General features: G+C 46.9%; 1 protein-coding gene across 1 annotated transcript; it reads left to right on the top strand.

Moving 5' to 3' along the window:
* The first annotated feature begins 7,484 nt into the window (after window positions 1–7,484).
* Window positions 7,485–12,739, top strand: LOC116377166 (protein fem-1 homolog B-like). The gene is made up of 2 exons (XM_031838736.1): window positions 7,485–7,949; window positions 8,055–12,739. Exons 1-2 carry the CDS (start codon window positions 7,702–7,704, stop codon window positions 9,688–9,690), a joined length of 1,884 nt encoding a protein of 627 aa, XP_031694596.1. The 5' UTR covers window positions 7,485–7,701; the 3' UTR covers window positions 9,691–12,739.
* Window positions 12,740–15,043: the final 2,304 nt, after the last annotated feature.

Genomic DNA, 15,043 nt, shown 5'->3' with positions numbered 1-15,043 from the left:
AAACTAAACTACTTAGTTATGTTTAGACAACTAAACTACTTAGTTAGGTTTAGATGACAAAACTACTTAGTTATGTTTAGACAACTAAACTACTTAGTTAGGTTTAGACAACAAAACTACTTAGTTAGGTTTAGATGACAAAACTACTTAGTTCGATTTAGACAACAAAACTACTTAGTTAGTTTTAGAAAACTAAACTACTTAGTTATGTTTAGACAACAAAACTACTTATTTAGGTTTAGACAACAAAACTACTTAGTTCGATTTAGACAACTAAACTACTTAGTTAGTTTTAGAAAACTAAACTACTTAGTTATGTTTAGACAACAAAACTACTTATTTAGGTTTAGACAACAAAACTACTTAGTTAGGTTTAGACAACAAAACTACTTAGTTAGGTTTAGATGACAAAACTACTTAGTTCGATTTAGACAATAAAACTACTTAGTTAGTTTTAGAAAACTAAACTACTTAGATAGGTTAAAAAGAAGATGGTAATTTGTTACTGAAGTATATGACTTTGGGTGCAGCTTCAACACATGAAGCTCTGGCTTCACTCTTCAGAACTGGAGGTTTCAGGACTCATTCCTACACCACTCTATTAGCTACGTAGTCATGTTGTTGTGGGCTATTACATAATATATCTTTCTAGGTAATAGTATTGAAATTGTTTTCGTAAAAGTTTTTTCGTCTTCCTACGTCTGGGCGTCCTGATGGATGAAGGCACCCATAGCATCAACCTCTACCGCCTCTAAAGCTGGAAAGTGGAATCACTCACGTTAAGTATTGATCAGTAAACACAGAGACCACCTCACGAACGTCTTTATTCTCGTACGTGTTTGTTCACAAAACAACCTATTAGTGAATTCATGGATTGGTTCAGTTCTAATCTCCTGTGTTCCTCCGTCACACGTCCACAGAGGGTCCAGGATAACCTCCTGCTGCTTTCATCTGCACTCTGCATGCTTCGTGTAATCAGGCTAGTTCCCCCGTCTCCTTCAGAGAGGAGCCTCCAAACAAACACTTTAAAGACGCAAACCAGCAGCACACATTTCTTCTTTAGTGGTGCCGTATTCATTAAATAAAATAATACAGTTTGAATTATTCATTCACATGTTGGGGGTCTTATTGTTGTTTTAATGGCTAATTTAGCATCTGCCACAAAGAATACTGGCACCATTACACGTGGACCCATGTCTCCATAAAGACACATAAATAATCATAACGAGGTACCATTCATTCATTCGTTCATGTTATTTTATATTTCTACATCACTTCAGTTACTTTACTGATTATTAAAAAAATATATAATCAACTAATAAATGATGATGTATTATTACAGATTAAACTAGCATCAGTATTTAAAGTCATTCAAATCCACTTTTACCAGCTGCAACATTAAAGTGTTGAACACAGTAATGCATCAATAATTATGAATCAATATTATAATACATATTATTCTGCAGTATTTACTTTTTGTATTTTGATATGTTGATTTTGAATACAGGATTTAAACGTCACGAGTATTTTTGACACTTTGGTGTACTTTTACTGAAGTATTTCTGCAAGCTCTGGGGAACAACGGAAAATATGATAATAACCTGAGGTTTACAGATTAAAGTCAGAATTTCAATGAATAAATTATTGTTATGAAAATAATAATAATAGTTTATTGTTATTTCATCTATTAAAAAAAAGAGCTGGAGAATGAAATGTTTTTTATTTTACATTTACAAGCTCTTTATTAAAACAAACACATGCAGTAAAAGAAGTTCTTGTAATACTGGATTAATTCTCAGAATCATGCGTTTTAGGATCATCAGAATGACTGAAATCCATCCAGTCAAACCCGTTTTAAAGATGATCTGAGTTGAGTTTTCTGCAGCAGTTTTCTCGTGGTTGTGCACCTTTAAACCTTCCCCTGCTGTGTGATTAATGACTGGAACAAGGTGACACTAATTATGGAAAGTGAATTCTACAAACCTGCACATGAAGGTGGCTGCATGCAGAGCTGAGTTGTGTCTCCTCCGGTTGGACGGCTGCATCCTTCTGCTCAGCTCAAACTAAAGTATAAACTGTTCTCAGGCCGGATAGCTTCACATAGAAGTCGAGTTGTAATGAGAGACAGGTGGAGATGATCCAGAACTCCTCCATCTGTGATGTTCTCACCACCTTTCCTTCCTCATTGGTTCCTCTCTGGACTCTTCCTCACGTCGGTGATAAAGCTGAACTTGGATTCGCCCTTGGACTTTTCATTTTGATGATATATAAATAGAGCAGCTTCAGATCTAAACAGCAGGTTGATCTGGCAGCAGATAATCCGGTAATCTGTACAAACACGTTTTATTAGAGAGCAGTAATCTGGTCTCAGATGAGCTCGGTGCACTGATCTCAGCTCAGTTATGGTGAGGAGATGCCTCAGTGTTACTCTTAATAATTAATAATTAATAATCAAGTTCTCCTCCGCGAATCGCCACCTTAAAGTGGTGGAGGAGTTTGAGTGGCTCAGTGATCCTGGGAGCTATGTTGTCCGGGGCATTAGCCCCTGGTAGGGTCTCCCAAGGCAAACAGGTCTCGGGGGAGAGCCCAGACTAAGAGCGGTTCAAACGACCCTAATGATAAGCAGCCCACGGACTTTAGCCACCTCGCCCGGACCAGGGAAACCGGGGCACCCTCCCGGAGCCAGACCCAGGAGGGGAGCTCGTCGAGCGTCTGGTGGCCGGGGCCTTCGCCCATGGGGCCTGGTCGGGCTCAGCCCGAATAAACAGCATGGAGCAGCCACCCTGTGGACCCACCACCCGCAGGGACAAGGATCGGGGTCGGGTGCAATGCAGACCGGGCGGCGGGTCAAGCGGGAGGCCTGGGCGAGCCGATCGCCGGCAGCATAGACTAGCTCTAGGGACGTGGAACGTCACCTCGCTAGCGGGGAAAGAGCCAGAGCTGGTGCAGGAGGTGGAGCGATACCAGCTAGATATAGTTGGACTCACCTCCACACACAGCGCTGGCTCTGGAACCAAGCTCCTGGAGAGAGGTTGGACTTTGTCCTTTTCCGGAGTTGCCCAGGGTGAGAGGCGCCGGGCGGGAGTGGGGATACTCACGAGCCCCGGCTGAGCGCCGCTGTGTTGGAGTTCTCCCCGGAGAATGTGAGGGTCGCCTCCATGCGCCTATGGGTTGCGGGGAGCAAGGCTCTGACTGTGGTTTGTGCTTACGCACCAAACAGCAGTTCAGAGTATCCGGCCTTCTTGGAGTCGGTGGGAGGGGTCCTGGAAAGGTTGCCACCTACCGACTCCATAGTTCTCCTGGGGGACTTCAATGCTCACGTGGGCAATGATGGAGAAACCTGGCGGGGGGTGATTGGGAGGAACGGCTTGCCCGATCTGAACCCGAATGGTGTCTCGTTATTGGACTTCTGTGCTTGCCACGGTTTGGCCATAACGAACACCATGTTCAAACATAAGGTGGCTCATAAGTGTACCTGGTACCAGAACACCTTAGGCCGGAGATCAATGATCGACTTTGTAATCGTATCATTTGATTTGCGGCCGTATGTCTTGGACACTCGGGTGAAGAGAGGAGCAGAGCTGTCAACTGATTACCACCCGGTGGTGAATTGGATCAGATGGCAGTTGAACCAGTTGGAAAGACCCGGCAAGCCCAAACGTGTAGTGAGGGTGAACTGGGAACGTCTGGCGGAGAACCCTGTCCGGGAGGTCTTTAACTCCCACCTCCGGAAGAACTTCTCTCACATCCCGAGGGAGGTTGGGGACATGGAATCCGAATGGACCATGTTCAAAGCCTCTATTGTGGACGCAGCCGCTAGGAGCTGTGGCCGGAAGGTCATCGGTGCCTGTCGTGGCGGCAACCCGAGAACCCGGTGGTGGACACCGGAGGTGAGGGAAGCCGTCAAGCTGAAGAAGGAGACCTTCAAGGCCTGGTTGGCCCAGGGGTCTCCCGAAGCAGCTGACAGGTACCGGCAGGCCAGAAGGGCTGCCGCTGCGGTGGTCGCGAATGCTAAAACTTGGGCATGGGAGGAGTTTGGGGAGGCCATGGAGAAGGACTTTCGGTTGGCCTCAAGCAGGTTCTGGCAAACCATCCGACGGCTCAGGAAGGGAAAGCAGGGCTTACCCCAGGCTGTTCTCAGCAGGGGGGGGGAACTGCTGACCCGGACAGGGGACATCGTCAGGAGGTGGAAAGAGCACTTTGAGGAACTCCTAAACCCGACCAACATGTCCTCTGCAGAGGAGGCAGCGCCTGAAGATCTAGGGGGAGGCTCACCCATATCCCTGGCAGAGGCCGCTGAGGTAGTCAAAAAGCTCCTTGGTGGCAAGGCGCCGGGGGTGGATGAGATCCACCCTGAGATGCTGAAAGTGATGGACATAGTTGGGCTGTCCTGGCTGACATGCCTCTTCAATGTCGCATAGGGGTTGGGATCAGTGCAAAAGGACTGGCAGACCGGGGTGGTGGTTCCCATTTTCAAAAAGGGGGACCGGAGAGTGTGCTCGAATTACCGGGGTATCACACTACTCAGCCTCCCGGGGAAGGCTTATGCCAGGGTGCTGGAAAGGAGGCTCCAACCGTTTGTCGAACCTCAGATACAGGAGAAGCAATGTGGATTCCGTCCCGGCCGTGGAACAGTGGACCAGCTCTTTACCCTCGCAAGACTACTGGAGGGGTTCTGGGAGTTTGCCCAACCAGTCTACATGTGCTTTGTGGACTTGGAGAAGGCTTTCGACCGGGTCCATCGGGGGGTGCTGCGGGAGTATGGGGTGCCGGACCCATTACAACGGGCGATCCGGTCTCTGTACGACTGCAGTAGGAGCTGTGTCCGCATTCTCGGCAATAAGTCAGACACGTTCCCGGTGGGTGTTGGCCTCCGCCAGGGCTGCCCTTTGTCTCCGGTCCTGTTCGTGACTTTCATGGACAGGATATCTAGGCGCAGCCTGGGGGTGGAGAATGTCAGGTTCGGGGGTCTCGGGATCGCCTCTCTGCTGTTTGCAGATGATGTGGTCCTGTTAGCCTGCTCGGATCGTGACCTCCAGCATTCACTGGGGCAGTTTGCAGCCGAGTGTGAAGCGGCGGGGATGAGAGTTAGCACCTCCAAATCTGAGGCCATGGTGCTCTGCCGGAAACCGGTGGATTGCTCCCTCCAGGTGGGGACGGAGTGCTTACCTCAAGCGAAGGAGTTCAAGTATCTTGGGGTCTTGTTCACGAGTGAGGGTAAGATGGAGCGGGAGATCAACAGATGGATCGGTGCGGCTGCAGCAGTAAAGCAGGCGCTGCACCGGACCGTCTTGGTGAAGAGGGAGCTGAACCGGAAGGCAAAGCTCTCAATTTACCACTCGGTCTACGTTCCTACCCTCACCTATGGTCACGAACTCTGGGTCGTGACCGAAAGGACAAGGTCGCGGCTACAAGCGGCCGAAATGAGTTTCCTCCGTAGGGTGGCCGGGCTCAGCCTTAGAGATAGGGTAAGGAGCTCGGTCATCAGGAGGGAGCTTGGAGTCGAGCCGCTACTCCTTCGCGTCGAAAGGAGTCAGCTGAGGTGGTTCGGGCATCTAATTAGGATGCCTCCTGGACGCCTCCCACTGGAGGTTTTCCAGGCACGTCCAACTGGGAAGAGACCCCGGGGAAGACCCAGTACACGCTGGAGGGATTACATCTCCCAGCTGGCCTGGGAACGCCTCGGGATCCCCCAGAATGAGCTGGAACATGTTGACGGTGAGAGGGAAGTCTGGGTCAGCCTGCTTGGCCTGTTGCCACCGCGACCCGACCCCGGATAAGAGGAGGAAAATGGATGGATGGATAATCGAGTTGTGTCATTAAGCTGTATAAGTACTCACATCCTTTACTCCAGTAACAGTACACAAGTACTATCATCAGCATTTACTCACATACCAAAAGTAAAAACACTCATAATGTATATAATATATTAAAGTATTATTATTGATTCATTAATGTGTTCATCACTTTAATGGCGGAGCTCATTTTAATGAGAGCAGTACTTGAGTAAATGTACTGAGTAAGGTTAGCTCAGTCAGGATGAGGATCACAGCAGCAGATTCAAATTAAATGATATCAAACCCAGATCCTGTAGAATACAGAGAATTATAGATGACAGATCAGAAAGTCTTATTATAGGGCAATAGAAGGTTTCTGTTGTGTGAAAAAGAAAACAAACAGAGCGAGATGCTTCATGTCAGCCAGATGTTCAGCAGCTGTGACTGAATGTAAATATTTCATCATCAATCCAGATTATCTGTGATGATCTGAGTCTCACAGCCCAACCTGAAGAGCAGGATGAGGCTGTTCTTAAAGTCAGTCACATTCACGCTGTGTATAATACTGTCAGCCTGTAACCCGACAACAGCCAATGAGACACGCACACACACACACACACACGCACACACGCACGCACACACGCACGCGCACACACACACACGCACGCACGCACACAGGTCTATGTGTGTCTGTGGAACTATTAAACTTATTTAAAACATGTAGAAACGATCATCGAGGTTGGGAATAGTTTTTAACCATTGAATCCACATTGTTGTTCAGATTGAAGTTATTGTGAAACTTGGTTGTCTCCTCGTGAATGTGCAGAAATGTGAAAGCATTTTTTAATTTATGGTATTAATGAATGAACCGTGGACAAGACAATAAATATTGTAACCTCATAAATAATGAATATTAATCTCATCTTTAAGGTTAACATTTATTTTCCTTTTCTGAGTTTTCTCTCGGAAGGCGACACAAATACATTATGAATGAAATGAGGCAATAACCATAAACTGATATTTGTCATTGTACAATGTGAACAATGACATAAATATACTTCATGCACGGACGATGTTATATCATCCAATCATATATGTACATTATTATGTTGTCGTGCCACTGCGTATTATGTTATTGGTTTTCATCGAAACCGTGAAACCAACTTGTTGTTTTTTAAAAGAGGAAGTCTTCGTAGTGGAACTCATGTGAGCTGGAGAAAGCTTCCCGTCGGAGGTGTTTTTAAGTTGAACGGCAACTTCCGGGCAGATGACTAGTTAGCAGAAGGTGAAAGTGGCTGTTGTGTGTTTGAGATTTAAATGTGTGAAGCTTTTTGAGTTTGTAGACAGAAATACCAGCAGGAGATACGTTAATACGACCGTTAAGCTGTGTACGTTTGGTTTAATCAAACCGGAAGCTAAAGAGCGGCGGTTTGTTGTCGCAGCAGCTCGCTAACATTAGCACACGAGCTAACCGGCTAGCTCTCTCAGCTGAGCCAGACACCCAGAAGCTGGAGCCCATATTCGGACACTTGTCCCGTAAAACAAGCCCGAGATCCGTCACGGTTTGTTGTTGTTTCTCTCGTGGCCATTACGGAGAACATACATTTTTAATTCAATTTATTTCAAATTTTTTATTTTATTTAATTCAAAAATTTTATTTAAGTTGATTAAAAATTTTTAATTATCCTGTAAAAAAAAAAGCCCCGGATCGTCACGTTTTTTTCTTTTTTCTTTTTTTTCTCTCGTGGCCATTACGGAGAACATACATTTTTTTTCATGTGTGCACTGGGGCAGGTTTCGACATTTTAATGGGAGGCGGCGGCTCGCTTTGGACGAGTGGACTTTATTGCGGGCGCCAGTTGCGAAGAAGAAAGCGGGGGTCCTGGCTCCTCCTCCTACTACTACTACCTCTCGGGCTCACCAGATGGAGTCTCTGGCCGGCTACGTGTACAAGGCGGCCAGCGAAGGTCGAGTCTTGACGCTGGCCGCGCTGCTCCACAACCACCCGGAGGCGGAGGTCCGGTACATGCTGAGCCACGTGACCCACGTGGCCGGCCAGAGGTCCACGCCTCTGATCATCGCGGCCCGGAACGGACACGACAAAGTGGTCCGGCTGCTCGTGGACCACTACAAGGTGGACACGGAACAGACCGGCACGGTGCGGTTCGACGGGTAAGAAGAGCTGCCATGTGACTTATTCACCTCTAGAAGGTTAAATAGATTTAGTTCTTGAGTGTTGAGATCAGGTCCTGATTGTGTCTCCTGTCCGTCCCTCAGCTACGTCATCGACGGGGCCACGGCGCTGTGGTGCGCGGCAGGTGCCGGTCACTTCGAGGTGGTGCGCCTGCTGCTGAGTCACCGCGCCAACGTCAACCACACCACCATCACCAACTCCACCCCGCTGCGGGCCGCCTGCTTCGACGGGCGTCTGGACATCGTCCACTACCTGGTGGAGCACAACGCCGACATCCGCATCACCAACAAGTACAACAACACCTGCCTGATGATCGCCGCCTACAAGGGCCACGCCGACGTGGTCCAGTTCCTGCTGGAGCAAGGGGCCGACCCCAACTCCAAGGCCCACTGCGGGGCCACCGCGCTGCACTTCGCCGCCGAGGCGGGCCACCTGGAAATCGTGAAGGAGCTGGTGCGATGCCGGGCGGGCATGGTGGTGAACGGACACGGCATGACGCCGCTGAAGGTGGCGGCGGAGAGCTGCAAAGCGGACGTGGTGGAGCTGCTGCTGGCGCACGCCGACTGCGACCCGCGCAGCCGCATCGAGGCCCTGGAGCTGCTGGGTGCCTCGTTCGCCAACGACCGGGAGAACTACGACATCCAGAGGACGTACCACTACCTCCACATGGCCATGACGGAGCGCCACCGCGACCCGGAACGCGTCGTCGCCAAGGAGCTGCTGCCGGCCATCGAGGCCTACGGCGGGCGCAGCGAGTGCCGGACTCCTCAAGAGCTGGAGGCCATCCGGGTGGACCGGGACGCCCTGCACATGGAGGGCCTGATGATCCGGGAGCGGGTCCTGGGCTCGGACAACATCGACGTGTCGCACCCCATCATCTACCGCGGCGCCGTCTACGCCGACAACATGGAGTTTGAGCAGTGCATCAAGCTGTGGCTTCACGCGCTGCGCCTGCGGCAGAAGGGCAACCGCAACACGCACAAGGACCTGCTGCGCTTCGCCCAGGTGTTCTCCCAGATGGTGCACCTGAAGGAGCCGGTGCTGGCCTCGGCGGTGGAGCAGGTGCTGAGCTGCAGCGTGCTGGAGATCCAGCGCAGCATGGCACGCGTGGACACGGCGGTCGAGTCGGAGCTGCCGCAGGCCCTGGACAACTACGAGTCTAACGTGTTCACCTTCCTGTACCTGACCTGCATCTCCACCAAGACCACCTGCGGCAACGAGGGGCGTGCCCGCATCAACAAGCACATCTACGACCTGATCCAGCTGGACCCACGGTCCCGCGAGGGCTCCTCCCTGCTCCACCTGGCCATCAGCTCCAGCACGCCGGTGGACGACTTCCACACCAACGACGTGTGCAGCTTCCCCAGCGCCCAGGTCACCAAGCTGCTGCTGGACTGCGGCGCGCAGGTCAACGCCGTGGACCACGAGGGCAACACGCCGCTGCACGTCATCGTCCAGTACAACCGGCCCATCAGCGACTTCCTCACGCTGCACGCCATCATCATCAACCTGGTGGAGGCCGGCGCCCACACGGACATGACCAACAAGCAGAAGAAGACGCCGCTGGACAAGAGCACCACGGGCGTGTCGGAGATCCTGCTGAAGACGCAGATGAAGATGAGCCTCAAGTGCCTGGCGGCGCGCGCTGTCCGCCAGCACCAGATCACGTACCGCAACCAGATCCCCAAAACGCTGGAGGAGTTTGTGGAGTTCCACTGAAAGACGGATACTTTTAGAAAAATATTTTTTTTATCATTTTCTAACAAATCCAAACGGTGCTTAGGATGACGGTTCAGCTCCGGAAGTTCTTTGAGCAGTTTTATAAAACAGTGGGTTTCTTTTGTTTCTATTTTAAGTATTAATTGCTAAGAAGCAGCAACCGCAGACGTCTGCCCGTCTGTCTCTCTGTCTGTCTGTCTGTCCATCTGTCTCACAGCAAAGGAAACTGGTAAAGAGACGGCGGCGGCGCTGCTTCCTGTTTTGCCTTATCTCCGTGACGATGGAGCCGCCATCTTACTGTGATGCTGAGTGAATGAGAGACGAACGATGACCTCACACATTCTTTTATTGTGAAAGGATGGTTTCACTGGAACCAGCACGGCTCTGAGTTCTTCTACTTTATATTAAATGGTTTGCTGGTAACAATTATTTCTGAAAGTCGTTTTTCTCTAAAATTCACTAAATGGCCCAAAATATGCCGACAAGCTCGTCCTGGTATGTCCGTGTCCTTGAGGACATCTTGAGGACGTTATCTCTCGTTTTAAAGGCTCCAAACTATTTAGTATTTCACAAGAAAAGAGAAATAATAATAATTATTATTCAGCTTTATTGCAACAGTTTTGGGCTTCGTCTCTTTTTAAAAAAGAAAAACTAAATTTTTCGGGTGTCCGCATACTTTTGGCCGCGTAGTGTTTGAACCTTAAAAACAAACCAAATATTCAGTGATTGATTGCTGCATGAGCTTTTATTTTCAAAACCTGTATCCGAGGACAGGAGCACAGAACTATGAATGTTGAAATCTTTTTATTGAATAATCAGTTTTAATAATCGCTGAAGTCGAGGACGACGTCGGCCGATCTCGTTTTGGTCGTTTAAAGAAAACCATGAAGAGATTTTAAAGTCTTTGTGACTTTCTGTTATTTCTGGATGAATCGTTTTTTTAAAGCATAAAGAACGAGTTATTTTAAATGATTGGGCTTCTGTGACTTCACATTATTCTACTTAACTCTTATTTATTGGCTGCGAGTGACCTCACGTCCCTGATGATGAGTTCTGCTGTTTTATTGTGAAGGAGTAGTTGTGGTTCTGCTGGTCTGGACATGTTGGACCTGGGAAGACTTCTGCTGTTTGTGCCTCGTGGATTTCCAGATTTAACCATCTGACTAGAAGAGATCTTTAACGCACATAGAGAGGTTTTAGAGACGGACGCAGCTGAAGATGAGATGATTTAAATGATGAGAAACCAGAAGAAGTGATGCACAGGAAACCTTCTGGAAGAGTCCGTTTCTTTTAACGTGATGCTTTTGATGAAAGTCGACGGTTAAAAGAAGAACTTTGACTTCCCGTCTCATCGGTGCTGAAGATGTACAGCGTGTGAGAAGCTTCCAGACGTGTTGAGGATTAATGTGACGGGTTGAATGCTGAGTCTCTTCACTGCTCTGAGAGAAACGTCCTCTTACTCGCCAGGGTTCAGGGTCAGAAGCTCGTTCATCTTTACATGAAACAGGAAACGTCTTCATCTTCTCCTCCGTCGCTGATGAAAGGAGCTTCTTCACTTCGGGGGCGGTTTGTTCTCGTTGGTTCTTCCTTCTATTCCATCAGCCTGCAGACGTTCTGGTGAAGCGTACACAGAGAACATCAGGACGTCTCAGCATGACCACCAACGCTTATTTAACAGGTTTGTTTCTTCCTGAACAAACGCAGCATAAATGCAACACAGTCATTTTGACTTGTCTGACTTTTTCCGTGAACATGTAAACGCAGCGTGTGAGGAGTCTGAGCTCAGTGTGTTGATCCAGCATGAGGTCAGAGGGCTGTAAGGGGTTGAGGTGACGATGATGTGCCATTCAGATGCTCATTTTATATTTCTGTGTGTCTAACGCTGCAGGAGTCGTGACTTCTGTCCTGGTGGAGCTGGAAACATGTTTTATTTTTTTCTGTGGCTGAAAAGAAGCCAAAGATTCTCGTGTGTTGATTCAAACTTCAGAGGATGTCAGGTGTGATGTCACTTCCTGCAGAATGAATGCTGTCAAATTAAAAGTCTTCTGTTTGCGTTCACTGGCGTCCTTCATTCTCTCTCCACTGAGGCTTCACCACCAGAGTTTACTCTCTGTCAGCGAGGTCACAGCCCCGAATCTAAGAAGGATCTGATTGGCTGTTTGTGGAGGGAACCATTGATGATGACTTCCTGTTCATCGTCCATGCAGAACTCTATTAAGATATGTGAGCAGACTAGTAGACACACGGACTAGACCAATAGGTCAATAACAGGTAGAGGAATATATATTATATAATATACAAATAGTACTACGTCAGTCAGTAAAAGATGTCTTTAAAGTCTAAAGAGACTTTAACTATGAACCAGAAGGTAAAGGAGCTGAAGACAAAGCCTCAAAAACATTCTCTGTTCACCAAAAGTTGAGCAACTCAGCAACAGAGGCTTCGTTTAGAGCAGCTCATCCTAACACACAGAAAACTACAACTATGGCGTCAGTAGAGTGGCTAAGTCCCGCCCCTTCTGGTGTCCCCCATGGGACCTTATTTCAGAGACAATATGGACGAGAGTCAACAGCGAGAGACATATTCTCTGGATCTGTTTGAATTGTTCCATGAATTACAAATGTTTGATCATTTAAAAGATAATTCTGTAAGTTAAAGTCTCAGTTTGTCGTATTATTTAGTTTTGTGAAAACTACGTCTCATCTCTCAACAGCAACATGGCCGTTAGCTTGGCTAGCTAGCTAGCTTAGCTGATATCAATGTTCCCACAGCTGTCCTGAGTCTGTGATTGGATGAAGACACTGAGGTCTTGTCCTCTGAGATATTAAAGGCTGATTCTTTAAACAGGGTGAGACGAACACATCTGTGAACATCAACACTTTTTAAGTAAAAGGGTTGAATAGACAAACAGACTGCACACTTCCACCTGAGAAGACGTCCAATCAGCCACATGGACACAGCTGTGTGTGTCCACTGGGTTTGTCTCTGAGTGGAAAAAGACAGGCAGGACATGCAAAGACTTGATGTTTAAGTTCTAATAAGTTTAGCAGCTCTTTGTGTTGTTAAATGTTTATTATAAATAGATTTATGTAAATATCTCCACCTTCAGCTCAACAGCATCTTTACATCACATCGAATCTCTCAGAGGAATAAATATGAATAATAATACTTTTCTCACAACTGAAAGTTACAAAGTCAGTCAGCAAATAAACCGCCTGATGGAAGTCAAGTTGACTAAAGATGTTTTAGACTTCCTGAGTAGAAGTGATGTTGCTGAAGCACGACACGGTGAACGTCTCTCGTCTTTATTCCGTGTTAACAGACACACATCAGTACAGACTACTGCTTCATATCAATAATGCCACGATCCTCATTAACTCTTTCATATTTACAAAAATAAAAGTTCAAGTTTGACTTTATACAACAAAAGTGCATCAGATATAAATTCTGAAATAATACAATATGTGTTCATAAGATGCGTTTACATTCCCATTAGTATAAAGAGCACAATAGAATCAGCCGTCCTAGCTCGTCCTGCATTGTCTTCTTTTGATCAGTATTAAATCATATGTAATAAGCTGCTGGTTGACTCTGTTCTGTTTTATTGTTTCATATCTTCAGTTTAAATCTTCAGCTTCGTTCGTTGACGTTTGAGCTCAGAGCATAAGTTCATGACATCAACGTGAGGCGTCATGTGACCCGTGCGGTCACACGGGTTCCTCCGGTTCCAAACTGTAAATGTCTTCCTGTCTTTGCTCCACTTGTCTCAGTCACGCTCGTGATCACTAGAGACACGTTGGCTTCATCTTCATTCATCAGAGCAGAATAAGGAGTTAGCTTGAAGAGTTAGCGTGAAGCTAACTCGTAGCTACGGTCCCTTCAGAGGACGAACACGACGTCTGTAGCTTGTTGTTGGTCACTTGTTGCTACGCTGCCGGTTCAAACTGCCTCTAAGAGTTAAAAAAATGTAAAAGTTTGTTTTTGGAGAGTGTTTGAAATATGAAAGAACTCACTCATGAATAATATATATTATATATATATTATGTTATTTTATTATAATTATGAACTGAAGCTGTGGCGTCTTTTATTAAAAGTCATTATTTTAAAGCGGGGACTTGAAACCTAAACAATATAAAAACAGTTCAGACTGAGCGCCGACGTTCCAGCTGCTTCATTCAATCAGTGGCTCGTTCCTCAGCTGAGTGGCTACTGATCGACTGATCGACTGATCGGTTGTTTGATCGTCTGATTGGCTGTTTGGGGCATCAGGTTCCCTGAGTGACAGGTGGAGGCTCGTGATGCGTTCAGGTGCTCCTCATCAACTCATAAAGTTGGAAGTTAAACGTCAGATCACTTCTCTCTGTGTGTCATGTGATCCACGTTGCTCCTCATATTTCTGTTAGAGCTCTTATTATTATAATTCTTATTATGAATCTTCAGGACTTTACACGTCGTTGAGGACCGACTGAACGCATCACCGTCGCCTCCCACATCACAGCTCCTCTGCTGCCTTCCCATTGGCTGCCGGCTGCCCCTCTTCCCGTCTCCTCCGTCTGTTGAAGAAGCCGAGCTGAGCAGGAAACACACAATCGACCGATTCAGGATGTAACAGACGATCAGCAGACATATTTTAGTATTTATTGTATGACGAACGGCAACTGGTGTTTTTATATTCAATCAAAACAAAACATTTAAACCTCAATAAATAAATACAAATGTTGTAACTTTGACTAATAAATATATTTGTGGTAATAATTGAATTGAGCTAATGTGAAATATCATTAATGACATTCAAGGAATACGACAGAAAGATCACTCCTGACTTCAGTGGTAGAAGTATTTCTATTAGAAGTACTAATACTACAGAGTACAAATACTGCAAACATTTTACTTTAATTATTAGCATCAAAATATACTTCAAGTACCAAAAGTGAAAGTACTCAGAATAATATATATTATGTTATTTTATTATAATGTGTGTGTTCATCACCTTAAAGGTGGAGCTCATTTTAATGACTTTATATACTGTGTGTGCGTGTGTGTGTGTGTGTGTGTGTGTGTGTGTGGTGTGTGTGTGTGTGTGTGGTGTGTGTGTGTGTGTGTGTATGTGTGTGTGTGTGTGTCTGTGTGTGCGTGTGTGTGTGTGTATGTATGTGTGTGTGTGTGTGTGTGTATGGGGTGTGTGTGTGTGTGTGTATGTGTGTGTGTGGTGTTGGGATCTGGCCCTAGTCTAGAAGCACCCATGCTCCTTCCTGTCATACAACGTCTGATGGAAACTCCAAGATGAATGACTACACCTCCCAGCTCAGCCAAAACTTGATCCTGGCCCCTCATTGGCCAAGAAGTGGCCCCC

Source organism: Anarrhichthys ocellatus, unplaced genomic scaffold, assembly GCF_004355925.1.
Source record: "Anarrhichthys ocellatus isolate YVR2014 unplaced genomic scaffold, GSC_Weel_1.0 scaffold971, whole genome shotgun sequence".
Taxonomy (NCBI): Eukaryota; Metazoa; Chordata; class Actinopteri; order Perciformes; family Anarhichadidae; genus Anarrhichthys; species Anarrhichthys ocellatus.
This window is presented reverse-complemented; position numbering and strand designations above follow the sequence as displayed.